We start from the raw sequence: 27537 nt of genomic DNA on the forward strand, positions 1-27537 counted from the left end.
TTGGACTCAGTTCATGGCATATCTGCCCCTGCCTTAGCAACGGTTTATAACTGGGTAAATGAATTTAAGCGTGGTCGTACATCAATAAGTGACGAACCACGTCCAGGAATGGTAATATATTAAACTACTTGGTTAAGAATCCACATTTTGTTGCTGGGGATTTATAATTGTCGTTCGAATTCAACTATTTTTAAGAAAAACCGTTATTTTTTGGTTGAAAATTGATTTTTTAAATTAAAATTTATACTATAGGGACTTTCGTTTCAAAATTTTCTTTTTTAGTTAAATTCTAATTCTAATAATAATAATAAAATAATAAATACAACCAGTTTATGGAATTTTCTATAAAATTAATTTTTACAATTTTAATGAAAATCATATTTTATTCAATACAGAATAATTAAAAATAAATAATTTCCTATACCACTTTTTGTTAAAAAAAATTTTGTTACTAAAACATTTCACTATTTGATGAAAAATTTGCCTTTTTTGGTAAAAAATTAATTTTTTTATTTGAAAAATTCCTAATTTCTTGCTGGCGATTTATAATTTCAGTTGAAAATTCAACAATTTTTTTCAAAAATAGTTATTTTTTGGTTCATAATTAATTTTCTTAACTGAAAATTTAACTGTACCATTTTTGGTTGGAAATTTCTAGTTTTCATTAAAATTTTAATAATAATAACAAAATAATAAATACAACCAGATTATGGAATTTTCAAGTTAATTAATTTGTAAATTTAAAAAAAAATCATATTTTATTTTATTCGTAATTAATAAAAAAATAATAATAAATACAGTAAATTTTTTTGTATGGAAAATTTAAGCATATAATGATATTATTTTTTATCGAAAATCTATGTTTTCAAATTCAAAATTATGCACCTAATTAATTTCGTGTGCAATTAATAGATTTTTTTCGAAATTCGCCTTTTTGGCTGGAAAATTCAACAATTTGGTCATAATTTTTTTCTTTCACTGAAAAATTCTTGATTGAATATTTAAATTTTTGTTTGAAACTTCGTCTTTTTAAGAAAAAATTAATCTTTTAGTCTAAAATCATTTATTCGTTTTAAAATTTGAAAAAATTGAATAAAAATTTCATTGTTGTTTTGGTTAGAAATTAATTTTTTGAACTGAAAATTTAACTGTACCATTTTTTTCTGAAAATTTATCTTCTATAATTAAATTCTAATAATAATGGGAAAAAATGATTTAATGATTTATTTTATTTTTATTATTTATAATGAGAAGTTAATTTAATAAATGAATTTTTTTTTTAATTTTCAATCAAGAATTTGAGAAACAAAACATTTCAACTAGATTATAGAATTTTTTATTTTCAAGTTATTTATTAATTAAATTATTATAGAAATTTAATGAAAAGTTTATTTTTAATTATTATAATGAACAATGAATTCATTTAATCAATTAATTAATTAAATAATATAACAAAGAGTTGAATTTTTAATTCTTAAATTAATTACATTTTTTTAAATTAAAATCTAACTATACCATTTTTGGTTAAAAAGAAAAAATTTTAGTCCATAATTAATTTGGTTTTGCAGTTTATGCATTTTGTTGAAAATTCGTCTTTTTGATAGAAAATTAATATTTTTCGTTAAAAATCTGCCTTATTTTTCTTAAAAATTCAACAATTTGATTGACTTTTTTTTCTCAGTTAAAAATCGTTCTTCATTGAAAAACTAGCTCTCTTCTTTAATATTCGACTTTTTGTTTGAAAATTAAGGTATTTGTTATATATTTCTTTTTTTTTAATATCAATTAAGACGTGAGTTTTTACAAAAGAGGGAAATAAGTGTTTAAAAAATAAAATTAGTGTTATGTTTAATTAAATTTGAAAGCTCTAAGCCGTCTTTTTCTTTTTTTGTTAACAATTCGATAATTTTATCAAAAAGTAACTTTGTAAAATTTTTAAAAATTATTTTCAAATTTCATTTTTTTTTCTTCGAAACATTCGAAACTTCGTCTTTTTTCAAAAAATATTCTTTCTCTTTTAAGAATATATATTTTTCGTTTAAATTTTTATTCCTTGGTCTAAAATGTAATCATTTTAGTTGAAAATTCAACAAAATTGTTTTAAATTAATTCTTGTTGACTGAAGTTTAAATTGTTTTATTGAATTTTCGTCTTTTTAGTTGAAAATTAATTTTTTGTATCATTTTTTAAAAATTTATCTGATTGAAAAGGGAGCCAATTTGCTGAAAAAAATTTCTGTACTGGAATTTTACTTTTCCATTTTTTGTGAAAACTTGATCGTTTTTCTGTTAAGAAATATATTCCTGTTCAAAAATATTAAATATTTTTGTTAAAAAGTCAAAAATTTTGTTTGGAAATTAATTATTCTTAGTTCAAAATTCGTCTTTTTGTTTAAAAATTACCTTTTTTTTATAAATCATTTTTTTTTTAATGAATCTTTTTAAATGACAATTTAACGATTCAAATTAAAGATTTACCAATTTTTTAAATTTATCTGGTTGAAAATTGAACCATTTGGTTGAAAAAAGATTTGTTCATTGAAAATTTTACTATTAAGATTTTGGGTTACAATATTTTTTTTTAGAACTTTTAATGTTTGTTTAAAAATTTAATTATTTTGTTGAAAATTTATCTTTTTCGGTGCAAAATTTAATGATTTCGTTGTAAATTTAATTATTTTGTTATAAATTGTTCATTCTCTATTCAAAATTTAACTGTTTTGTTGTAAAATGAATTCTTTTATTGAATATTAAACTATTTAAGTCGGAAATTTATAATTTTTTCGAATATTAATTTAGTTTAAAATTTAACAATGTCGTTGAAAATTCGTTTTTCTTTCAATTCATGTTTTTTTTTTCACTTTAAAAAGAACAGTTAAATTTGTAGCACAAAAATTCATTAAAAAAAAAACGAACTTTCAACGACGTGGTTAAATTATTTGTTTGAATATTCTAGTATTTTGTTGAAAGTTAGTCTTTTTGGTTGAAAATTAATCTTTTTATTTAAAAAATTAATTTCTTTGGTCAAAAAAATTTATTCTCCGACTACAAATTTATTTTGTTATAAATTAATATATTTTATTTTAAAATTCCACTGTTTTGTTGAAAATTCGTCTTTTTGGTTCAAAATGAACTTTTGGTTGAAAATTCATCGTTTTTGGTAAAAATGTAATTATATCGTTTAAATTATAGTTATTGTGTTATAAATTAATAATTTTGCATTTGAAATTCAACAATTCTATTGTAAAAAAATTGAATAATAGGTTGTAAATTTTTTTAAATTAACAAATTTTTTTTTGTTCAAAATAAATTTTGTCAACTGACAATTTGTCTATTTTAATTGAAGATTTATAATTTTTTTGAAAATTTATGTAGTTAAAATTTAATTATATCGTTAAAAGTTCGTTTTTCTTTTAATTAATTTTTTTTCATTAAAAACAGAATAGTTAAATTTTTAGTAAAAAAAATTAATGAAAAAAAAAGAACTTTCAACTATATGGTTGAAATTTCTTGCATTTTGTTGAAATTTAGTTATTTTGGTGAAAAATTAATCGTGTTCGGTAAAAAAAATTCATTTTTGCGACTGCAAATTAATTTATTTTGTTATAAATTAATAAATTTTATTTCAAGATTCCACTGTTTCGTTAAAAATGTATCATTTTTGTTAAAAAATTTAATTATATCGTTGAAAATTTACATATTTTGTTATAAATTAATAACTTTGTATTCAAAATTCATCTGTTTTGCTGTAAAATTAATTTTTTTAACTTACTTTAATTATTTCAGTTGAAGATTTTGTTGTATTTTTTTTAACTTATGAATTGTTTTTTGTTGAAAATAAATTATTTTAACGGAAAATTTAAGTATTTTCAGTTGAAGATTTATATATTTTTTTGAAAATTTATTTAGTTAAAAATTCAACAATATCGTTGAAATTTCGTTGTTTAAATTAATTTTTTACTAAAAATGGAATAGTTACATTTTTAGTACAAAAATTAATTTAAACAACGAAATTTCAACGATATGGTTCAATTATTTGTTTGAAAATTCTTGTATTTTGTTTAAAGTTAGTCTATTTGTTCAAAAATTAATGTTTTTGTTTTAAAAATTAATCTTGTTTGCTAAAAAAAATTTCATTCTTCGACTGCAAATTTAATTATTTTGTTATAAATTAATATATTTTAATTTAAAATTCAACTTTTAAATTAAAAATTCGCCTTTTTGGTTAAAAATTAACTTTTTGTTGAAAATTCACCTTTTTGGGTGTAAAAATTAATTATTTTGTTAAAAATTTAGTTATTTTTTTATTTTAAAAAATTCGAATATATTGTTGAAATCGCCTTTTTTTTATATTAATTTTTTTAATAAAAATTTAATTGTTTCATTTTTTATTTTAAAAAAGTGATTATTTGATTAAAAATCCTGGTATTTTGTTGAAATATAGTCTTTTTGATCAAAAATTAATCTTTTTGTTTGAAAATTAATCTTCTTTGGTTACAAATTTTATTCTTTGATTGAAATTTTGTTTATTTTGAATTAAATTCTTTTTATTTAAAAATGAAACTCTTTGGTTTAAGATTAGTATTTTTTGGTTAAATATTAAGTTTTTGTAACAAGTTTTTTTTTCTGAAAATTACATTTTTTCACTCAAAATTTATCTATTCTATTTTTGGTTAAAAATTGCTCGTTTTCCGTTGCAAATTTAATTATTTTGTTGAGAATTCTTGTATTTCGTTTAAAATTATCCTTCTTGTTTCGAAAATTCCCTTTTTTTAATCATTTATTTTTATGCAAATACATTTTTTCACTTAAAATTGAACAAATCTTTTTTTGGACGGAAATTAATTTTTTTATTGAAAAATTCAACTGTTTGTTTTAAAATTGAGATATTTGGTTAAAAATTGGTATTTTTGATAGATTCTTTGATAATCTTCTGGGTTCAAGAATTCCTCTTTTCTGGTTCAAAAATTGTTTTTATTTTCTTTTTTATTAGAAAAATATTTTTTTCATACAAATTAATTTTTTCCACTGATAATTTAATTATTCTATTTTTGGACGGAAATGTATGTTTTTATTGAAAATTGGGACATTTTCTCAACAAAAAAAAATGTTTGGTGGAGAATTATTTTTCTGGGTTCAATATTTCGTCTTTTTTATTTTAGAATTCATCTTTTCAGTTACTTTCAAATTTTTTGTAAAAGATTCAACTTTTTTTCAATTTAATTATTACGTCGAAGATTATTATTATTATTTTTTTTTTCAAGAATTATCCCATTTTCGTGAAAAAGATATTTCTCCTTTTTTATAGTATTTTGGCCTGTGAAACTTCTTATCAATAAATTTTAAAAAAAAATATATTTTTTCTGTCTTTATCTTGTAAGTTTTTTTTTTACCGCAATTATTCGAAAATAATTTTTTCGCTTTCAACTAATAAATCAAAATAGCCAAAATTTCATAAAAATTATATTTACGATAATACAACATTCATAAATTTGTGCTAACATTATTTGTGTCAGTAATCCTAATTATTGTCTTTCCGTTGAACATCTCTGAAGATTTTATATTTTTATCAACATTAGGTAAAAAACCGTCGACTTTTTTCAGTGCGGCAGTCAACTCGGAATCCGTCCGAGCTACCAAAATATTTTCTTTAATATATGATTGAATACTCATCAAAATTTCGTCCTTTGGATTCAAAAGTATCAATCGACCACCCACTTCTTTCAAATCCTTGGCAACCGAATTGATTCCCTGAAAAAATTAACAATTTATTGTAGATGCACTGATTTTTATTTATTTATTTTTTTTTTTAGGCGCCGTTAAAATTTTCCCCAAGCACTTTGGTGTAATGGGGGGGGGGGGGGGGGGGGGGGGGGGGTTAACTTCTAATCTTGCGTAAGATTTCGCAAGGCCTAAAAAAATTAGTTATGAATCCAAAAGGTTTTTAGATTAAAAAAAAGTAAAAAAAAAGCCGAAATTTCAATATAAAAGTTTTGACGATTTACAAGAAAACAGGATTAATTTTTTAACCAAAAAGATGCATTTTCAACAAAAAAAATTCCTCAATTTCCTACCAAATACTTGAATTTTTAACTTATAAAAAATATTTTCCAAAAGAAAAATGAATTAGTTAAATTTCTGATAAGAACTTAAAATTTTGACGAAGAAAAAAATATTTTTAGCAAAAAATCTTCATTTTTAACCAAATAAGTGAATCTTAAGAAAAATTAATTTTTGACAAAGTAGTTTAACTTTCAGCCAAATAATTAAATTTTCAACCGCAGTTGAATTAAACGAAGAAAATTAATTTTGCATTTTTTAATAGAAAATATTAAAAAGCCAAGAAAGAAATAGTTAAATTTTCGGTTAAACAAATTAATTTTCAATAAAAAGAAAACAAATTTTCAACAATTTTTTATTTTAAACCAAAAAAAGATTTTTATTGCAAATTAAAAAACAGTTGAATTCAACCAAAAAAGATAAATTAAGAAAAAAGATCTCAATCCTCAACAAAAAAGGTTGAATTTCAATCAAATAGTTGAATTTTTAACCATAACAGATCAAATTTCGACCAAAAAAATCGAATTTTCGACAAGAAAGTTTAGTATTCAACCCGAAACGATAAAAACTTTACATAAACTGTAAATTTCAACGAAAAGAAAAATTTTATGGCAAAAAAAATTAATTTTCTAGCAAAATAATTGAATTTGCAACTTAAAAAGACGAGTTTCTTTCAGAAAATTAATGAATTTTCAACTGAAAAAATACATTTTCGAACAAAAATGGAAAGTTACTTTTTCATTAAAATCAATTTTTAATTTTTTAATTTTTTTAATTTAATTTTTTAATTTTTAAAATTTTTGAATTTTTCAATATAAAGTTGCAACTGAAAAATATAATTAATTAGATTTTGAGTTGACAAAATAAATCATCAACCAAAAAAAAAAAGTTTTTTTTAACTAAATAGTTGAATTTTCAACCAAAAAGGTTCATTTTCAATTAAATATTCTAATGAAAAAGGCGAATTTTCAACAAAATACATCGACTTTTAACCTAAATTTATAATTTTTCAATTAAAATAGAGTACATGTACTTGAATTAAAAAAAAATTTAACCAAAAAACTCATAATTTTCAACTATATAGTTAAATTTTTAAACAAATAAATAAATTTTTTATGAATTTTCCAACTAAAAATCCAAATTTCAAACAAGAAATTATTTTTTAACCAAATAGTTGAATTTTTTCCAAAAATCATAGAATTTTCAATCGAAAAAGAGGAATTTTCAAGTACTCAATTTTCATACAAAAATTAAATACTCAAATTTCCTTCTAAAAAAATTAATGTTTAACAAAAAATTGAATAGTTAAATTTTCAGTTAAAAAATTAATTTTAACTTTTAATTTTCTACCAAAAAGACGATTTTTCAAATAAATAATTGAATTTTTTATTTAAAAAGATAAATTGTTACCCAAAAATACAATAGTTAAACTTTTAGTTCAAAAATTAATTTTTAAAGAAAAAAATTTTAACAGAGTGGTTTAACTTTCAATCAATTAGCAAAATATTTAACTGAAAAATATGTACTTTTTATAAAAAATATAATAGGTTTTCAACTAAAAACGATACATTTCAAGAAAATTAATTTTGAACCAAAAAATGTAATTTTAAATGAGATAATTAAATATTGAATCAATAAAATGGATTAAAAAAAAAATACTTCAGTTTTCAAACAATTTATCAATTTTCTACCAAAAAGACGAATTTTGAAACAAATAATTAAAATTTTAATTACTAAAGACAAATTTTTAAACAAAAATTGAAGTTTAATTATCAGATCAAAAATTAGTTTTGAACAAACAAACAAAATAAATTTTAACGAAAAGTTCTATTTTAAATCAAATAAAATAAATTCCACACCAAAAAAGTAAAGTTTTCTATAAAAAAAAGTTGACTTTTTAACGAATTAGTTGAATTTTTAACAAAGTATATTAATTTTCTGCCGTAAAGATGAATTTTCAAACAAATAATTTAGTTTTCAAATTAGAAAAGATAAATTGTCATCTAGGAATGAAATATTTAAATTGCCATTTCAAAAATTAATTAACAAAAATTTTTGTAACAAATGGTTCTATTTTAAACCAATAAAATGAATTTTCACAACAAAAAAGTTAAATTTGCTACGAAAAATTTGAATTTTTAACAAAATACATGAGTTTTCAACCAAGTAGATTAATTTTCTACCACAAAGATGAATTTTCAATTAAAAAAGATCAAATTTTCCCCAAAAATGGAATAGTTTATTTTATAGATTAAAAATAAGTTTTCAAGAAAAAAAGAATAATTTTAAACAGATAGTGTAATATTAAACAAATAAAATGAATTTTCAAAAAAGTAGTACTTCCAACAAAAAAGTCAAGTTTTCTAAAAAAAAATTTGAATTTCTTACAAAATAGTTGAATTTTTAACCAAGTATATTATTTTCTACTTATAAGAAGAATTTCTTAAGAAATAATTGAATTTTTAATTTAAAAAAATAAATTGTTAACTAAAAATAGAATAGTTAAATTATCAGACCAAAAATTAGTTTTCAACAACAAGAAAAAAGAATTTAAAACAAATATTTCTATTTAAAAACAATAAAAGAAATTTTCACAACGAAAAGTTAAATTTTTTGTACAGAAAAGTTGACTTTTCAACAAAATACTTGAATTTTCTACAAGCAAGATGAATTTTCAATTAAAAAAGATAAAAATCTACCCAGAAATGGAATACTTCCTTTTTTAGATCAAAAATGATTCTCCAACAAAAAAAAATGAATTTTAGACATATAGTTTAACTATAAACAAATAAAATGAATTTTTAAAAAAGTAGTACTTTTAACAAAAACAATGAAATTATCTAAAAAAAAATGTCACATCCTAACAAAATAGTTGAATTCTCTACCAAGTATATTATTTTCTACTTATAAGAAGAATTTCGAAACAAATAATTGAATTTTCAATTAAAAATGATTATTTGTGAACCAAAAATGGCATAGTTAAATTGTCAGATCAAAAAATAGTTTAAAAAAAAGTTTAAACAAATAATTCTTTCTTCAACCAATCAAATGAACTTTGACAACAAAGAAGTTAAATTTTCTATAAAAATGTTGACTTTTTAAGAAAATACTTAAATTTTCAACCTAGTAGAATAATTTTTTGCCACAAAGATGGATTTTCAATTAAAAAAAGCAAATTCTCCCCAAAAATGGAATAGTTCATTTTTTAGATGAAAAATAAGTTATCGAGAGAAAAAAGACGAATTTTAAACAAATAAAATGAATTTTCAAAAAAGTATTATTTTTAACAAAACAGCTATATTTTCAAAAAAAAAAGTGAATTTCTAATAAAATAGATCAAATTTCAACCAAGTAGATTTTTTTTCTACCATAAAGATGAATTTTCAATTAAAAAGAAAAAAAAATAATTTTAAACAGATAGTTTAAGTTTAAACAAATAACATGAATTTTCAAAAAAGTATTACTTTCAAGAAAACAAGTCAAATTTTCTATAAAAAAATTTGAATTTCTAATAAAATAGTTGAGTTTTAAACTAATTGTATTGGTTTCTACTTATAAGAAGAATTTCTAAACAAATAATTGAATTTTTAATGAAAAAAGATCAATTTTAACCAAAAATGGAATAGTTAAATTTTTTTATCAAAAATTAGGTTTCAACAAAAAAAAAAAGAATTTGAAACAAATATTTATATTTTAGACCAATAAAATAAGTTTTCACAACAAAAAATTTAAATTTTCTATTAAAAAAAGTTGACTTTTTAACAAAATACTTGAATTTTTAAACAAGTAGATTAATAGTTAAATTTTTAATCAAGTATATTATTTTATACTTATAAGAAGAATTTCTAAACAAATAATTGAATTATTAATTAAAAAATACAAATTGTTACTAGAACTGAAATATTTAAATTGCCATTTCAAAAATGAATTTTTAAACAAAAAACAAACGAATTTGAAAAAAAAAAATTAATTCTAAACCAACAAAATGAACTTTAACAGAATATTTCAACTCTTAACCAAGTAGTTGAATTTTGGACTAAAAATATATATTTCTAAGTGACCGAAAAAGCTCTCACGTAATACTTGAACAGGCAGAGAATAATAATTATTATTCTCGGATTTTCATTAGAGGCCCGGGGTTCGATCCCTGAGCCGGTACCGATATTATTTTATTTTTATTAGTATTATTTATTTATTATTCTATATATTATTCACTATTATTTATACGCAGAGAAAATTCCTTACCTGTATGGCTGTAAAATCTATTCTATCAATGTGCAGACCATCGAGCACAATATTCATTTGACTTTTCCGAGGCTGACGTTTTTTTTCTGTTAAACATTCAGTCAAATAGGTTCGAAGATAATCTACGGCCGGAAAAAGAAGCCCTGTGCTTGGTCTCACAATAACATAAGAAGACGATTGCATCTGAAATTTAGTGATACATTTTTTAAAGTATAAAAACATTTTTAATTATTAAAATATTTATTTATTTAATAATTATTTACATTTCTGTATTCTATATACATTGTAGGTCTAGCATTGAAGTAAATGAGAATTAAAATGTCGATTATTACACCGACCATAATTCCTAATTCAACACCCGCAAAAAGGCAGGACAAAAAAGTCACAATCGCTGGAATTAGATCTCTTTCTGCAAATTATACAAATAAAATTAATTTAAAATTAAATTATCATTCACGTTTAAGAAAATAATAAACTAGTCAAGGCCTAAAATGTTCTTAATTTCAAAGTACGCACATTTTTAACGTTAGTAGTATAGCTATAAGGCTAGGACATAATTTATCGACCGATGGTAATTACCTGATGTCGGTAACTTAGCAACTACTTACTTCAAAACTCATTTTTTATGTTGATGATTTATTTGCTCATCTTAAAATGTAATTATTTTATGTTTAAGTCGCAAATTTATCTTTTTCAGTAGAAAATTCCACTATTTGGTTCAAAATTTTTTTTTTCTTGAAATTCACCATTTAAGTTAAAAACTGATTTCTTTGGTTGAAAATTAAACTATATTATAGAAAATTCGTCTTCTTTTGGATTAAAATTAATTTTTTCTTTAGTAAAAAAGTACCTCTACAGTTTTGTTTAAAAATGTATGTTCTTAGTTTAAAATTAATTTATTTTCTTGAAAAATGGCGTTTTAGCTGTACAGCTATACTGCTAACGTTTCGAGCTAACATATTTGATTTAAAAAAATGAGTTTATAACCAAATAGTTGAAATTAGGTGGAAAATATCAAATTTCTAACCAGAAATTTAATTTTCCCCCAAAACAAAGACGAATTTGCAGCAAAATCTACAAATGATCAACCAAATAGTTGAATTTTCAACTAAAACACCTCAATTTTCAAATGAAATGGAAAAATCTTCAGTTAAAAAAATTAATTTTTAAAGAAAAAAATATTTGACCTCAACAAAATAGTTGAATTTTTATCCAAAGAGATAAATCTTCAACGAATTACGGAGATTTTTTACGAAAATAAATACTTTAAATCAAATATTAAAGCAGTATATTAATATAATAAATATATTAAAGTATATATCAAATTAATTAAAAATATTGAATTGAATTTAAGACCGTTTTAATTCCTAACATTACACGAAAATATCTTTCACTTTTAACAAAACAGGTTAATTTTTAGCCAAATAGTTTTGAATTTTCAACTAAAACTCCTCAATTTTTAAACAGAATGGTGAAACTTTATATAAAATAATTAATTTTCAAACCACAAAATTATAAATTTCCAAACAAAATTTGGAGCGCTTTAAATTTCTAACGTTAGTAGCACAGCTTTAAGGCCTCGACTCAACTTACTAACCGATAGTAAATCTGCAATACCGACCGATGGTTGTGAAGAAAAGATGAATTTTTAACCAAATAGTTTAATTTTCAGCTGAAAACCCTAAATTATCTAATGAATTGGGAAAATTTTTAGTTAGAAAAAGTAATTTTGAAAGAAAAAAATATTGCACCTCAACAAAAAAGTGGAATTTCCAACCAAAGAGACAAATTTTCAACAAAATAAGGAGTTTTTATTAACGAAAATCGGGAAATAAATTGAAGGTCATATAATTATATGATAAATATATTAACCTATATATCAAATTAAATAAATATAATGAATTTAAATCGCATTCAATTTCTAACGTTTGAAGTAAATATGTTCCATTTTCAACAAAATACGTCAATTTTTAACCAAATATAGTTAAATTTTCAATTAAAAAGATTATTTTTCAACCAAGAAGATAAATTTTCTACCAAAAAGATGAATTTCCCATCTAATAGTTGAATTTTCAACGAAAAATCCGGAATTTTCAAATGTAATTGTAGATTAAAAAATAATTAATTTGCAAACAAGGAAATAACAAATTTTAAATAAAATTGTTTTATTTTCAAGTGAACAAAAGAAAATTAATGTGGATACTAGATTTAATTAAATTAAAAATAGATGAATTTTAAAACAAAAATGTGTATTTTAAACCAAAAAGATTTATTTTTTATCAAGATAAATGAATTTTCCACCAATTAGTGTAATTTTCACCTAAAAACATACATTTTTAACTAATAACAACAGAGTTAAATTTTCAGTTTAAAAAATAATACATTTTCAATCCAAGAAAAGCGAATTCTCAACAAAACAAGGGGAGAAATATTGTTCAATAAAATTAAAATGGATAATTTAGTAAATTCACAAAAAATGGTTTTAATTCGTAATTAGAAGATTAATTTTCAACGAAAAATGTACTAGTTAAATTTTCATATATAAAAAAAAATAATTTTTAACAAAATAGTTACATTTTATATCAAAGGAATAAATTTTCAATTAAAATAATTATGAATAAAAAATTTTTTTTTCAAGTTTTTGGATAAAATTTTTTTAAAATATCAACTATTACATTTTTTGTAAAAAAATAATATTCTTTGGTTGAAAACTGAACTATTTTGTTGAGAATTATTTCTTTTTCTGGGTTGAAAATTAATTTTTTCAACTTAAAATTGACCTATCATTCAATTTATGTTTAATGAAAAATCCATCTTTTCGGTTAAAAAATGTAATATGTTGTTAAAAATTCCTATTTTTTGTTGAAAAATCATTTTTTTAACTTGAAATATAACCACTTCTATTCAAAAGAAAAATGTATCTTTTTTCGTTGAAAATTTTTTTTTTTTTTAAATTTGCCTTTTTTATTACAAAATTAATCTTCTTTATTGGAAAAGAATCTTTTTGGTTGAAAATTCACTTATTTACTTAAGAACTCCTTTCTTTTTCTGGTCATTTATTCTCTTAACTCAAAATGCAATTATTTTATTTTAAGCAGCAAATTTATCTTTTCTAGTAGGAAATTCTATGATTTGATTAGAAAATTTTCCTTTTTCGTCAAGAAATAATCTCATTAGTGAAAAATTCAACTATTTGGTTCAAAATTAATTTTTTATTTTTGGAAGATTCATAATTTAAATTAAAAACTCATTTCTTGGTTTGAAAATTTAACTATGTATGTTGCAGAAAATTTATTTTCTTTTGGCCTACAAATTTTTTTTGACTTGTTTTTGTTGAGAATTGAGCTATTTTTTAAAAATTTATCCTTTTTTTTAGTTGAATTCAACTATTTTTTATTTTTGATAAAATTATTCTTTTGTGTCCGGAATTTAAAACATTTTATGTTCTGGTTTTCAAATAATTAAATCTATAATATTTATTAAGTATAAAATATAAAAATTAATATTGCTTTACACTAAAAAATCGATTTACTTACTGCTGCTTTTCCAGACAGATTTTACGAGTTCAATATCAACCATAAAAATAACAGCACAAATGATAACAGAGCTTAATGTTGCTCTTGGAATGTAATAGAAATACGGAGTCAATAAACTCAGTGCCAGTATAACTAAAATACCTAAAAAATTAATTTTAATTTTTTTTAAATTTAATTACAGAAAAAAAAATATTATTGCTGTCCAAAACAGTCATTTTCAATTCTCAAATCGCACTTTCAACGTAAAGTGTTTGTGTCAAAATATGTTCTGATTTTTGGCAAAATTAAAAAAAAAATATTCAAGGGTTCCCATAAAACTTTTATAATATTCAAATAATCGCTGCTCATGGTATGGAAGGGGGGACCTAAATATTTTTTCTTCAATTCGAAAAAAAAATTATAGATGATTTTGACACACACACAAAACTCTTTTGGGAGAGCAATTTTAGAAAAAATAAAAAAAATCCTTTTTTTGGAACATCCTAAATTGGATATAAGTTTATATTTACCGGTATAAAGTCCACCTAAAGGAGTTCTCACCCCGGAAGCGTTACTCACAGCGCTACGAGAAAAAGATCCAGTGACGGGAATTGAGTGAAAAAAGGACCCGACTAGATTGCAAACTCCCAAGGTGAACATTTCTTGTGTCGCGTCCAAAGCCTTGCCACGAGCTTGAAAAAATTTTATGTAATTGCTAGAGCGTGAAATCTACCAATTCTCGGTACGATTTTTAACACTACTCCTGTTACATCTAAGAAAAATGTTCTAGCTCTTTTTTTTTTATTTGAAAAAATAACATTCGTCACATCATTAGTTAGTGGATCTTCCATGTATGAGTAGTTTATAAAATCATAAAGAAATTTTTACTGGCTATTTTACTATTTTACTGTCTATATTTTATATGACTAAATTGATCACAAAATAAATAAATAATTAAATTAAAAAAAGATTAGATAAAAAAGGATGAAAATAGATGGATTAATGGACGCATGGACGTATGGATGGATGGATGGATAGATAGATAGATGGATGGATGGATGGATGGATGGATGGATGGATGGATGGATGGATGGATGGATGGATGGATGGATGGATGGATGGATGGATGGAATGATGCATGGGAGGATTGATGGTTGAGTGGTTGGTTTTTTGGGATGATGACTGGTAGGATGGTTGTATAGGTGTAAGTATGGATAGATGAATTAAATGATGGATGGGTAGGTGGATGGATGGATTGAAGGATATTTGGATAGATTTATAGATGGATTAAATTATAGATAGATGGATGGGTGGATGGATGGATGGGTGGATGGATGGATGGATGGATGGATGGATGGATGGGTGGGTGGGTGGGTGGGTGGGTGGGTGGGTTTGGATGGATGAATGGATGTATAAATGGATAGGTGGACAAATAGATGGACGGGTGGGTGGAATGATGAATGGTAGAATCGATGGATTAAAGGGTTGGTGGGTGGACAAATGTACATATGGATGAATGTATAAATGCATGAATGGAAGGATGGATGGATAGACGAATGAATGAATCGATGGATAAGTGGGAGAATGTATAAATGAATAGATGGAAGGATGGATTGACGAATTTATGGATGGATGGAAGGACGGATGGACAAATAGATGAATTGATGGACAGATGGATGGATGGATGAACAAATTATGGATGGAAGGATGGATGGAGGAATAGATAAATGGATCGATCGATGGATGGATGGATAGATGGAAGGATGGATAGACGAATTTATGGATGGATGGAAGGATGGATGGATGAACGAATTATGGGTGGAAGGATGGATGGACGAATTGATAAATGGATGGATGGGTGGATGAATGGATAGATGGACAGATGGATGGATGAATGGACAGATGGACGAATGGATAGATTTATGGGTTTTTTGGTTCGATGAATATATGAATGGATGGATGGAAGGATTAAATGATGCATAGATAAGTGGGCAGATGTATAAGTGGGTGGATGGAAGGATGGATGGGTGGATATATAGATGAATGGATGGATGGACGGATAAATTAACGGATGCACGAATTGATAAATGAATAGGTATATGTGTGGGTTTTTTGGGTGGACGAATAGATGGGTTAAATTATTGATGGGTTGATGGATGGATGAATGTATAGGTGAATGTATGGATGTATGGATAGGTGGATTAATGGATGTATGTATAAATGGATGGAAGGAAGGATGATTGGGTGGGTATATGGATAGGTGGGTGGATGTATAAATCGACGGATGGAAGGATGGCCGGATGTAGGGATGGATCGATGTATGAGTGGGTGGGTGGTAGGTGGAATGTGTTTGAATGTATGATTGTATGGATATATGGATGGTGGGTTAGTAATTTTGTTGTTTGGATGGACGAATGGATGGATGGAAGGATGGATTGGTGGGTGGGTTGTTGTTTGGATGAGTGGGTAGTTAGGTGGATGGAATGATTAATGGTAGGATTAATCGACGGATGGGTGGGTGAGTGGATAGATGTATTAGTGGACGAATGGATGGATGGATGTGCAGGTGGTTGAATGGGTTTGGATGAATAAATGGATGGACGGATGGGTGAATGGATGGATGGACGGATGGGTGAATGGATGGATGGATGGATGGATGGATGGAAGAATGGATTGAAGAATGGACGGTTGTACGAATGTATAAATAGATGGATAGATGTGTGGGTTTGTTGGATGGAAAATGGTTGATTAAATTATTGATTTATGTATGGGTGTTTGAATGGGTTTAGATAGACAAATGGATAAATGCATGGATGGGTGGGTGGATGGATTGCTGGATGGATGGATGGATGGATAGATAGATAATATATAACGGATGGTGGATAGTGTGGATGGAATGATAAGTAGTGAGATTGATGGATGGGTGGGTGAATGGATGGACGAATGAATGGATGGATGTATGAATGGGTGGATGGATGGATGGATGGATGGATGGATGGATGGATGGATGGATGGATGGATGGATGGATGGATGGATGGATGGATGGATGGATGGATGGATGGATGGATGGATGGATGGATGGATGGATGGATGAATGGGTGGATGGATGGATGGATGGACGAATGGATGGATGAATGGATGGATGGATGGATGGATAAATAAATGGATAGATGAAAAGATGGACGAACGGATGAATGTATGAATGAGTGACTGAATAGTTGACTGACTAAATAAATACATTTTCGAAACTTACAAAATGCTTTAGCAATTGCTACATTTCCTATAATTGAGATCAGTGGCACGACTATAACTCCAGATCCAAAATTCTGGCATATTTCAAGAAAGTCAACAGTTTGATTTCCATTATTAAGAGAAAATTGTGGCGGTTCTACTTTTGGTAATCCGGCAATCATCTGTCCAGTCAAAATAAATGGAACAGTAGATTGACTTTCAAAAATATAGGAGGCTGTCGCACAAAGAAGAACGACTAATGCATTTCTTCCGGTCCCAAGAAACCAAAAAAATTTACTGAGGAATCTGTTCGAAGTCTCTATTTCTCTGATGAACTAAAAAGGAAGATAGAAATTTACGATGGTATATTATACACCAAGTGAGGATATTTTTTATTACATATTCATGATTTCGAAGCACAAAATATGATCTCAGATGTATAATTTTCGTATAATTTAAAGTGACACGTTTGCTCTTTCTGATGTGACCAATTTTCAAATGCAATTTCTAAAATTTCAGACAATCATGGAATTTAGGGAATTGGGAAAATTTTGCTTTATGAAATCTTTAACATTTTAAAAAATTCAAAAATTGGCAGATATAGAACATTTTTGAAATTTCCAAAATTAACAAATATTTATATTATTTTCATTCTTATTTATATTATGATGCTATTAATACGTAAATTTATATTATATTTATATTATTTGTACATTATATAATTATTTCATAATTATAAATATCTTATTATATCATATTACTTTACTATCATATATTTATCTTTTTTTAGCTCAAATGTTAGATTATAGATGCATAATTTTCATTATTGACTTCGAAAGTCACATTTTGCTCCTTTTTTTGCTCTTTCTGACGTGACACTTTTGCTCCTTCTGATTGCATACTTTTCATCCTTTTGTTTTCATCAATTTTCAAATTAAAAGTGTTTAAATTTGAACATTTACGAAATTTTAAAAAATTTGGGTTTTATGAAATGTTTGAAATTTGTCAAAGTCCAAGCATAGGAACATACTCAAAATTTTGTAAATTTCAAAAATTTACAAATATTTATATTATTTTAATATTTATTATACTATATGAAATATATTATATTGACATCTGGCAACAAATTTTTTCTCCCTAGGGAGCAAAAGTGAACTTTTGCTCTTTCTGACTTGACACTTTTGCTCCTTCTCAAGTCACCATGCTTGAAAAGCACCCCTTTATCTCCGCTTTACAGGCATAGAAAAAGGCTGAAATCATGTATGTGTTATAAAAATTATAATTTATAATAAAAATATAATATTAAATAGTTAAAAAAGTGCAATAGTATGTAATAGTAGGAAAATTTACTTTTAAACTCAAAAGGATAACTATACAGCAGCAGGAGAGTACCAAATCTGGAATCTTGGTTTCCCCTATTTTGTAAAAAAGCTCTCTCCAAATGTCTAAGAAACTCTCCCCGTGGATTGTCAAGCCCAATAAGCCTTTCAATTGGCTGGAAGCTATAATTATACTTGCTGCTGAAGTAAAACCAGAAACGACTGGGGTAGACACAAATTCAACAAGAAAACCTAATCTAAAATAAAAATTAAAAATTATGAAGACAACTTTTTTTTATCAACAAATTTTTTTTATCAACAAATTTTTTTTCATAAATTAGAAACAATAAGATTATTTAAATTAAATAAAAAAAGAAGTTTATATTTTTCCAATTTTTAACAATTATTATCTTACTTCTTACAAACCTTAGAACTGCAAAGATTATTGTTACACATCCTGAGAGAAAACATAAAAGAACAGCATATTCAGGAATCCCCCTGTTAAATGAGAACCAAATTGATTATACTTAAAATTAACATTCACTTTCTTGAATTATTACTACATGGATTAATAAACACTGTTAAAGCTAATTTTTCGGGCCTAGAATTTTTCGATTTATACATTAAACACCTTTTTTATATCGAACCACCACCCCGCCTCCACTTACAAAAAGAAGCCTAACAACTTTTTTTTGTCTGTATCATTAACAGGCTTCACAGGCTAAGATGATTTATAGAGAATGGAAATAATGATATCTTTTATTAAGAGGTTTTTTGAATTCAATTCGAAGCGTTTTAAATTTCTAACGTTAGTAGTATAGCTATGAGGCTACGATGCCACTTGCCGACCGATGGTAATTACCAGATGTCGGTAACTTAGCAAATAAAAGTACCATTCTTGGCCGATAAAAGCGTCGTAAACGTTTAGCTATACTACTAACGTTTAAAGTAAAAATATTAGATTTAAAAAAAAGGATATAAATTTTTAACTAAATAGTTTAATTCTCAGCTAAAACACATCAATTTCAACCAAAAATGAACTAATTAAATTTTTCGATAATGCAAAGAAAAAATTTTGTATCCAAGGATGAGTCTTCAACTGAAAAGTTACGTTTTTAATAAATAAGTTCAATTTTTAACAAAAAAGAATTCCTCCTTCCCTACTTTCCTCTCTTTTCGCGTTCCTAGCTAAAACTCCCCATCCTATGTTTTCCTTCTGCAGCTATCACTTCGACTCCTGTACTCGCCCACATTTCTAATAATTCCCCCTACTTTCCGTTCTTACACTCACTTCTTCTACTTCCCCTCTTTAATTTTCTCTACATTCTGCTGCTTTCCCTCTCCTCGTGGTCCATCACTTCCCATACATACCCTGCCCTGATTTCTTCTCACTTTTCCCACTATTCATCCCCCGTTTACCCTCACTTCGCATACTTTCCCTGCTCACATTTCTCCTCCCATTCTCTACTTTTTCTCTCCTCAGTTTTCTTACTTTCTCTGTCCTTATCTTCCCTCAGTAGCTTCTCCTCATTTCCCTTTACTTCCGCTTCCTTTACTTTCCAAACTTCCTCCTCCTCTACCTTCTCCTTTCTTTGCTTCCCTAGTTAAAGCTACCCTTTCCCTAATTCCCCTAACCCGCTATCACGTCCACTCCACTACTCATCCTCATGCTCAATCATTGACCCTACTTCTTTTCAATTACATTCACTTTTTCTATTTCTCATTCCTAAATTCCTGTACTTTCGTTTTTCTCATCACCGTATACTTTCCTTACTTCCTTTCCTCTCATTTTCCCTTATTTCCCCTAATCCTTTTACCACATTCCTCCTCACTTCTGTTACTTCTCCATCCCTAATTTCTCATCACTACACCTACTTTTCCTTTTCTTTTTTTCTCTCATGTCCCAAATTTAATGTCAACTCATTTCCCTTTACTTTCTATGCTTTCCCTCACCTCATTTCACCTCATTTCACCTCATTCCCTGTAATTTGCTTCTTCTGAGCTTCCCTACTTTCCGTCCCGTCATTTCCCCTCTTCTAATTTCAGTTAGCTTCCTTAACTTATACACTTCTCCTACTTCCCCTCCCTGGTGTCCCCTCCTCCCCCGCTCTCATTTTCCTTACTTGCTCATCTCACAGTTTCTATCACTACCCCAAGATTTCCTCCTCTCATTTTTTCTAACTTCCCAAATTTACCCGTTACTCATTTCCCTTCACTTCCCCTATTTTTCCTCTGATAACTTTTCATTTCACCTACTTTCCTTCTCTTACTTTCCCCTCGCTTTTCCTACTTTCCCTCCCCTCAATTTCCCTACCTTCCATTTCGTTATTTCCTGTCACCTTACCTACTTTCTATCTCGTCATTCATTCTCACCTCCCCTACTTTTCATTTACACATTTCACAAACTTTCTCTCCCCTTATTTCCCCTCTTTTTCCTTTCCTAATTTCCCCTAGCTTTCACAACTTCTTTCTCCTCTTCTCTCCCTCCTCGCTTCACTACCTAAAATTCCTCTTGCCCTCACTCAGCCATCAGCATCCCTCACTTACCGCCGCTTCTCCTACCTCCCCACTTATTCCCCCTACTTTCCCTGCCCACATTTACTTTCACTAACCCAACATTCCCTCTCTGTATTTTCCCACACTTCCCAAACTTACCCGTCGATAATTTTACCTTACTTTCCCTATTTTTTCTCTGATAATTTTTTACTTCACCTACCTTTCATCTCATCATTTTCCCTTCTCTCCCCTAAGTTTCCTCTCCTCATTCATTACCACGTCCCCTACTTATCATTTACACATTTTCCATACTTTCATACGTTCCATACTTACTCTCCTCTCATTTCCCTCTATCCCTTCCCTAATTTCCCCTAACTTCCATAACTTCCTTCTCCTCCTCCTCGCGTCCCTAGCTAAAATCCCCCTTTCCTTACTTTCCTTACCCAGCCATCACCTTCCGTCACTTACAGTCGCTTCTTCTACCGCCCCCTCTAATTTCCCCTACTTTACCTACCCATATTTCCTATCACTACCCCAACGTTCCCTTCCATTATTATTCCTCACTACCCAAACTTACCTGTCACTAATTTCTCCTCAGCTACCCTATTTTTTGTCTGATAATTTTTTACTTCACCTGCTTTTCCTTTCTTTATTTCTATTACTCTTCCTACTTTACTTCCCCTCACTTTCCTTACTTCCATTTTCTTTGCTTTTCCAATTTTTCATCTCATAATTTTCCCTCACCACCTCTACTTTCCATCTCCCCTGTTATCATCACCACCTCTGTTATCCTCACCTCCTCTACTTTTCATTTACTTATTTCCCACACTTTCCCTACTTTTACTCCTCAAATTTCCTCTTATTTCCCATATTTTTCCTCTCCTCACTTCCCCTCCTTGGATGAAAATACGGTGGATGATCGAATACCCGATCGGAACTATAAGGGTTTCTGCCCGGAGCTAATAAGAAAGTCTAAAACAGGAAAAAGGGGAAAAACGGAAAAGGAGATCAGAAAAATAATGAGAAGCCTGCGAAAAATAAATAAGAATTTGAATAATTCATGGAATGAAGAATAATAACTTAAAGAAACACTAAGGATCATTAATAATACTTTTACAATGTCAAGTTATGAAACTATAAATGCTGCTTGGTAAATAAAGAAAATGTGCCACTGCAAACTTCTTAATTTAAGAACAACTTTCAAATCCGGAATAGACGAAGTGTTTCTTAATACGCAACATTTCAGGCCCTGTTTAAATAAATACTGTTTAAGATAATTGTTTCAATTCCCATTAGAATGATTAAATACCATTAAATAAATATTATTTAACTTTATAATAAAAATAAAGCTTCACTCGAATTCCCTGTTATAACCCGCATCCGGCAATTTATTTCATAGTCTCATGGACAAGATAGAAGTAGTTTAAACATGAATGAAATTCTACAGAATAATTCTAGTCTCTACGAGGAAAAATATCCTTTGTGCCACTATTAATTCTAATTACATCAGTTAAAATACTTCACGCTAGAAACAACCTCAATATTAGATTTTAGATTCTAAAATGTGCAACACGCGTGAATCCGATTTACTGATAAATCATTATTTTCAAAAATATTTTTTAAAATAAATTTTTAAAAAGTCAATTTTTTAAAACAGACTTGCACAAAAAGCTTTTCTAGTTTTTTTATAATGTAGTTTTATAATGTTATATTAATTTTAAATCAAATAATTGAATTTTTATTTTAAAACTATATTGTTTTAACCAAAAATGGAATCGTCCACATTTTTTTTGAAAAAATGAATTTTCAATTTAAAAAAAATGACTTTTTAACTAAGAAGATTAATTTTCTACCAAAAAGGCGAATTTTGAACAAAATATGTCAAGCGTCAAACGTTTAATTTTCTACCAAATTATTAAATTCTCGAACCAACAAGTTAAAACTAAAAAAAAGAAAAGGAATGTTTAGAAAAATAGTATAACTTTCGGTAAGTTCAATTAAATTAAAAAACGAATTTTCAACAAAATATTTGAATCCCTAATCAATTATATAAATTTTCAATCAAGGAATGGAGAAAGATTTTTAAAACAAAAATAAAATCGTGAAATGTTCAGTTAAAAAAGTAATTTCCAACAAACAAAAAAAACGAATTTTTAATTTATAAAGGATACGTTTCCAATAAGAAATGGAATGATTAAATTTTTAGATAAAAAAAGTAATTTTTAACAACACCTAAAATCCGAAATTTCAATATAAATATTTTGTCAAGCAAAAAGATGAGTCTTAAAACAAATGATTTTTTAACAAAATAGATCGAACTTCGACCAAGTAATTTAATTTTCAATTAGCCGAAAGAAAAACAATTTTTTACAAAATCGTTAAATCCTCTACAAAATATATTAATTTGAAATCAAGGAATCAAGAAAGATATATTTTAAACCAAAAATGGAATCATCAAATTTTCAGTTTAGAAAATGAATATTTTTCACAAAAAAAGAAACGATTTTCAACTAGTCGAATTCAATCAAAAAAGGAATTTTTTCACTACATACATGAATCCTTAAGAAACTGACGAAATTAAAAAAAAAACAAGATTAATTTTTTAACCAAAAAAAAAGAATTTTAAATAAAATTCTTAAATTTTATACCAAATACTTGAATTATTAATTTATAAAAAATATTTTTCAAAATAGAAATAAGTTGGTTAATTTTAAGATAAAAAAATAAAATTTTCACTAAGGAAAAACTAATTTTCAACCTAGTAGTTGAATTTTAAACCGAAGTTGAACTAAAGGAAAAAACGAAATTATAAAATTTTCATTTAAAAAAATTCATTTTCAACAAAGAAACTAATTTTTAAGCAGTTCAATTAAACCGATAAAGACAAATTTCGGAATAAATTAATCAAAAATATATTTAGAAAAGTGAAAAAGTTAAATTTTTAGATAGAAAAATTAATTTCTACCTAAAAAGAAGCTTTTTTTGACAAAATGTTAAATTTTAAAAGAAAAAGGTGAGTCTTAAAAAAATTAATTTTGAACAAACTAGTTCAACTTTCAACCAAGTAGTTGAATTTTTAACAATATTTTTGAATATTTTATAATTACAATTATTAAATCGAAATAATTTTATTTATAAAAAGTACACACGAATAACAGACAGAAATATGCAAATTACTACATTTAAATCAACAATTATGCTCTAAAATATTTCTTTAAAATATTAAAGTTAAAGTTTGTTTTCTAAAATTTGTTACAATAGCTCCTTAGAGAGAACTTTTAAACAAAGGAAAAAAGAGAGTTTACAGAAATTGACTTTTTTAAATTTATGTTTATAATTATTCTTTTTCTTAATTAACTAAACTGGGATATAATTAATCTAATCTAAATTAATTAATTGATCAATTAATAATTATTGTTTTACCTTGCGTAAGTAAAAGTTAATAAGGAAATAAGGGCGGTCGGCCCGATATTAACTTCCGGGCAAGTTCCAAAAACTATGTAAACGAAACTTCCAGCAAATGCACTGTATAATCCATATTGTGGTCCCAAACCGGCTAAACCAGCATAAGCTATAGCCTAAAAATTATTATAATAATTATACGAAATTTTCACCAACAACAAAATTGTGCCAGGTTTTTAAAACTAATTTTGAAAAAAATGTTGACTCTAAATCTTAATATATGAATCTTAAATAAACTTTCCGAAACCCTAGAAAAACATTTTTTTATAATAACTTCAATAAGAATGAAAAACAAAATTTGGAAAGCGGCAGTTGCATATTTAAAAATAAAAATTTCTATGTAAAAATAAAAAGCAATACAAAATAAATGTAATTACTCAAGGAAAATTTTTCAAAATCAGTTTAAATATTTATTTCTAATTTCAAAAATTATCCTTCTTGAATTTTTCGCGGGAAAAAGGCATTTCTGATTGGGCAGGACGGCGCGGCGGAAGTACTGCTCAGCGAATCCGTTTTCGAAACAAGCCAACTAGTATTAGGTATTTTAAATTCTGACGTCATCCTGCAAGATGTCTGCACGCTGAGGGCCAAGGAATAATACCAATAGCATGGAAAACATTTTTTTTAAATAACTTAGAAAAAAAATTATTTTTTACCATAAGTGTATTTGTATATTATTGTTTTTTTTAACTATTTAATTTAATAATAAAATCGATAATTTTTTTTGTACCTACTTTTGAAAAAAAAAACAATATTCTCCAAATACAATTATCGTGTAAACTTTTTTTCGGATTTGGCGGGAGATCACATAAATTGAATCAGATTTTTATATTCTTTCACATATTTCTTTTTTTCATAAATGCAGTATTCAAAATAATTTCTAAATTTACTACAATTTTTAGATTAATATGTAGTATTTAAAAAATATATGTTCTAAAATTGATGCAACTAATCAATTAGATAAAAAAATTTAAGTCTTAATATTAAATTATTATAGTAAAATTTTTTCAAATAATACTTGAGGGATGAGTGTTAATCCAATTGTTAATCCAGCCACTAGATCTCCAAGAGTATCATCAAAAGAGTATTTAGGTAGCCAAGTTACAATTGGGACTCTCTTTTTTACAGCGTTCATTAAATTTATGCTTTTCATTTTTTTTTTGCCAGGAATACTAAAGTCCAAACTGGAATTAGAAAAAAATTATATTATTATTATTTTTTTATAGAATTATTTCATCCAGTTAAGAGAAGATTCAAGTACACAGCCCTGTTTTCATTAAAAAACAAAACAAGATTTCATTACCAGTTTCCTGGATTTTTATTTCCTACTTTTAAAAACATAAACAATTAAAAAGTCTGTTAAAACAATTTTTTTAATATTGAGTGTTTAAAAAAGGTATGACGAAATAAATTCAACTTAAAAAAATGTAATTAATTTTGTTATAGGTACTTAGAAAAGTTTATAATGATTTGGTATTTTTAAAAATTAAACGATAAAGATAAATTTAGTAAGTAATTAAAAAATTTAGAAACAATTCCAATACTAATTTTAAATTTAAAAAGATTTCATAAAATTTAAAGCAAAATGTAGATTTTTGAAGATTTCGAAAAAAGACGCTTTTAACAAATTTCAAAGCTGCAAGAAAATAACCAGTTTTTCTGAAGATTCCTACAAAAATCAAAAACGATTTTTTATTATAGAGAAGTGAAAAAGTTTGGAAATTATTTTAAATTATTTAAAATATTTTACACAAAATAACGAATTTTGAAGATGTCGATATAACATTTTGAAGGCTTCTGAAGATTTTGAAAGTTCTCAAAATAAAAATAAAATTGGTAAACTTCTTGGAAAAATCCTAAATGATTTTTGATTTTGAAAAATTAATTTTAAGATAACATTATACAAGATTTCAAAAGATCTTGAAAACTGCCAAAAAAGTATTGGAAGTTTCTAACAAAAATGGAAATTTCATAAAAAAGGAATATTATTATATTATAAAATATTATTTTACTGTTTGCAAACGTCTATAAGGCCTAAACATTTTTTAAACTGACTTGAATTTTTTATACAATTTGGTAAAATTCTGTAAAATAAGAAAATTTTCTTCAATATTTTCTAGATTCTTTTTCGAAAATTTTCTGGAATATTTTTGAATCTTTTTTCAAAAATCTTAAATAATTATATTTATGTAACTTTGAATATAAACTAATAATACTTATTTGCTTAATCTCAGATCTTTTCAGAATCTAATTTTAGCTTAATTGAACTCAGCTACACAAAAACTATAACAAATAGAAATAAAAAAATAATTGTATAGAATTATCTTGTTAACATTATTGAGCAACTTAAAATTTTTTGATTTATCGTTTGGGACAGGTACGTAACAAAATATAATTATTTTAATCAGATAATGTTAGAAAAAATTTATTATTGAAAAAGCTATGATTTCTACATTTTTTAGCTAATTTCTAGCAAGTTTCATTATACATTTTTTCGAGTTTGAGAAGTTTAATTAAAATTTTTAATTTTTTCCAAATTTAAAAAGGAATTATTTTTATTTTTAACATCAATTTAAAAAATTTTATTTCTGATATGGAATAGGGATTTTTTATATTTTTAACACTTTTATTGAGTTATAAAAAAAAATTTGGTTATTTATATTCTGAATTGAAGAAAGTAGTTTTTTTATTTGCAATATTTTGATTCAATTAGAATGGAATAAATTTTGGTGTTTAATTGTTATCCGAATTGGAAAAAGAACTTTTTTGTTCTTTACCACTTTCATTAATAATTGCATTGTGTGGAAGGGGGAAATAAAAAGGAGGAATTTTCTTACAATTATTTTCTGAAACGGAAGAGAGAAATTTCCTATTTTAAAATTTTGTATTAAGTTGAAAAGAAAATCACTTTTGGTTAATATTTTTTTTCTGAATTGGCAGAATAAAAGGGGAGGATTCTTTAGTTTTAATTTTTGTTTGGAAATTTTCACTTTATCATGTTTAAGCTTTGAATACATAATTTAAAAAATATTATTTGATTACTTACCCTGAAAATGTAAATTAAATATACAATTTCAATGCCAAGTATGAAACTTTAAAACTTTCCTTCATTGTTTCTGTTAAAAAAACCATCTGAAAATTTGCAATAATAAAATTAATTAGTTTTTCTTCACTCGGCTGAGGTCTTCATAACTGAAACGATAATTACA

The 27537-nt window shown here is 25.7% G+C and overlaps 1 protein-coding gene across 1 annotated transcript; it reads right to left on the reverse strand.

The window, feature by feature from the left end:
* Positions 1-5483: 5483 nt before the first annotated feature.
* On the reverse strand, positions 5484-27422 carry LOC117170734 (sodium-independent sulfate anion transporter-like). The gene is made up of 11 exons (XM_033357766.1): positions 27375-27422; positions 25347-25512; positions 24290-24444; positions 18797-18868; positions 18402-18627; positions 17074-17386; positions 14350-14511; positions 13841-13981; positions 10568-10713; positions 10305-10487; positions 5484-5750 (listed from the first exon to the last, which is right to left on the reverse strand). The coding sequence occupies exons 2-11, from the start codon at positions 25479-25481 to the stop codon at positions 5484-5486; spliced, it is 1800 nt and encodes a 599-aa protein (XP_033213657.1). The 5' UTR covers positions 25482-25512; positions 27375-27422.
* Positions 27423-27537: the final 115 nt, after the last annotated feature.

Source organism: Belonocnema kinseyi, chromosome 4 (assembly GCF_010883055.1).
Source record: "Belonocnema kinseyi isolate 2016_QV_RU_SX_M_011 chromosome 4, B_treatae_v1, whole genome shotgun sequence".
In the NCBI taxonomy this organism is placed as follows: Eukaryota; Metazoa; Arthropoda; class Insecta; order Hymenoptera; family Cynipidae; genus Belonocnema; species Belonocnema kinseyi.

Coding starts and splice junctions, on each gene's coding strand:
- LOC117170734 (XM_033357766.1), bottom strand. CDS start 25,481: ATGAAAAGCATAAATTTAATGAACGCTGTAAAAAAGAGAGTCCCAATT. Junction 17,387..18,401: donor TTATCCTTTTGAGTTTAAAA/GTAAATTTTCCT, acceptor CTTCCTTTTTAG/TTCATCAGAGAAATAGAGAC. Junction 13,982..14,349: donor TTTAGGTGGACTTTATACCG/GTAAATATAAAC, acceptor TTAATTTTTTAG/GTATTTTAGTTATACTGGCA.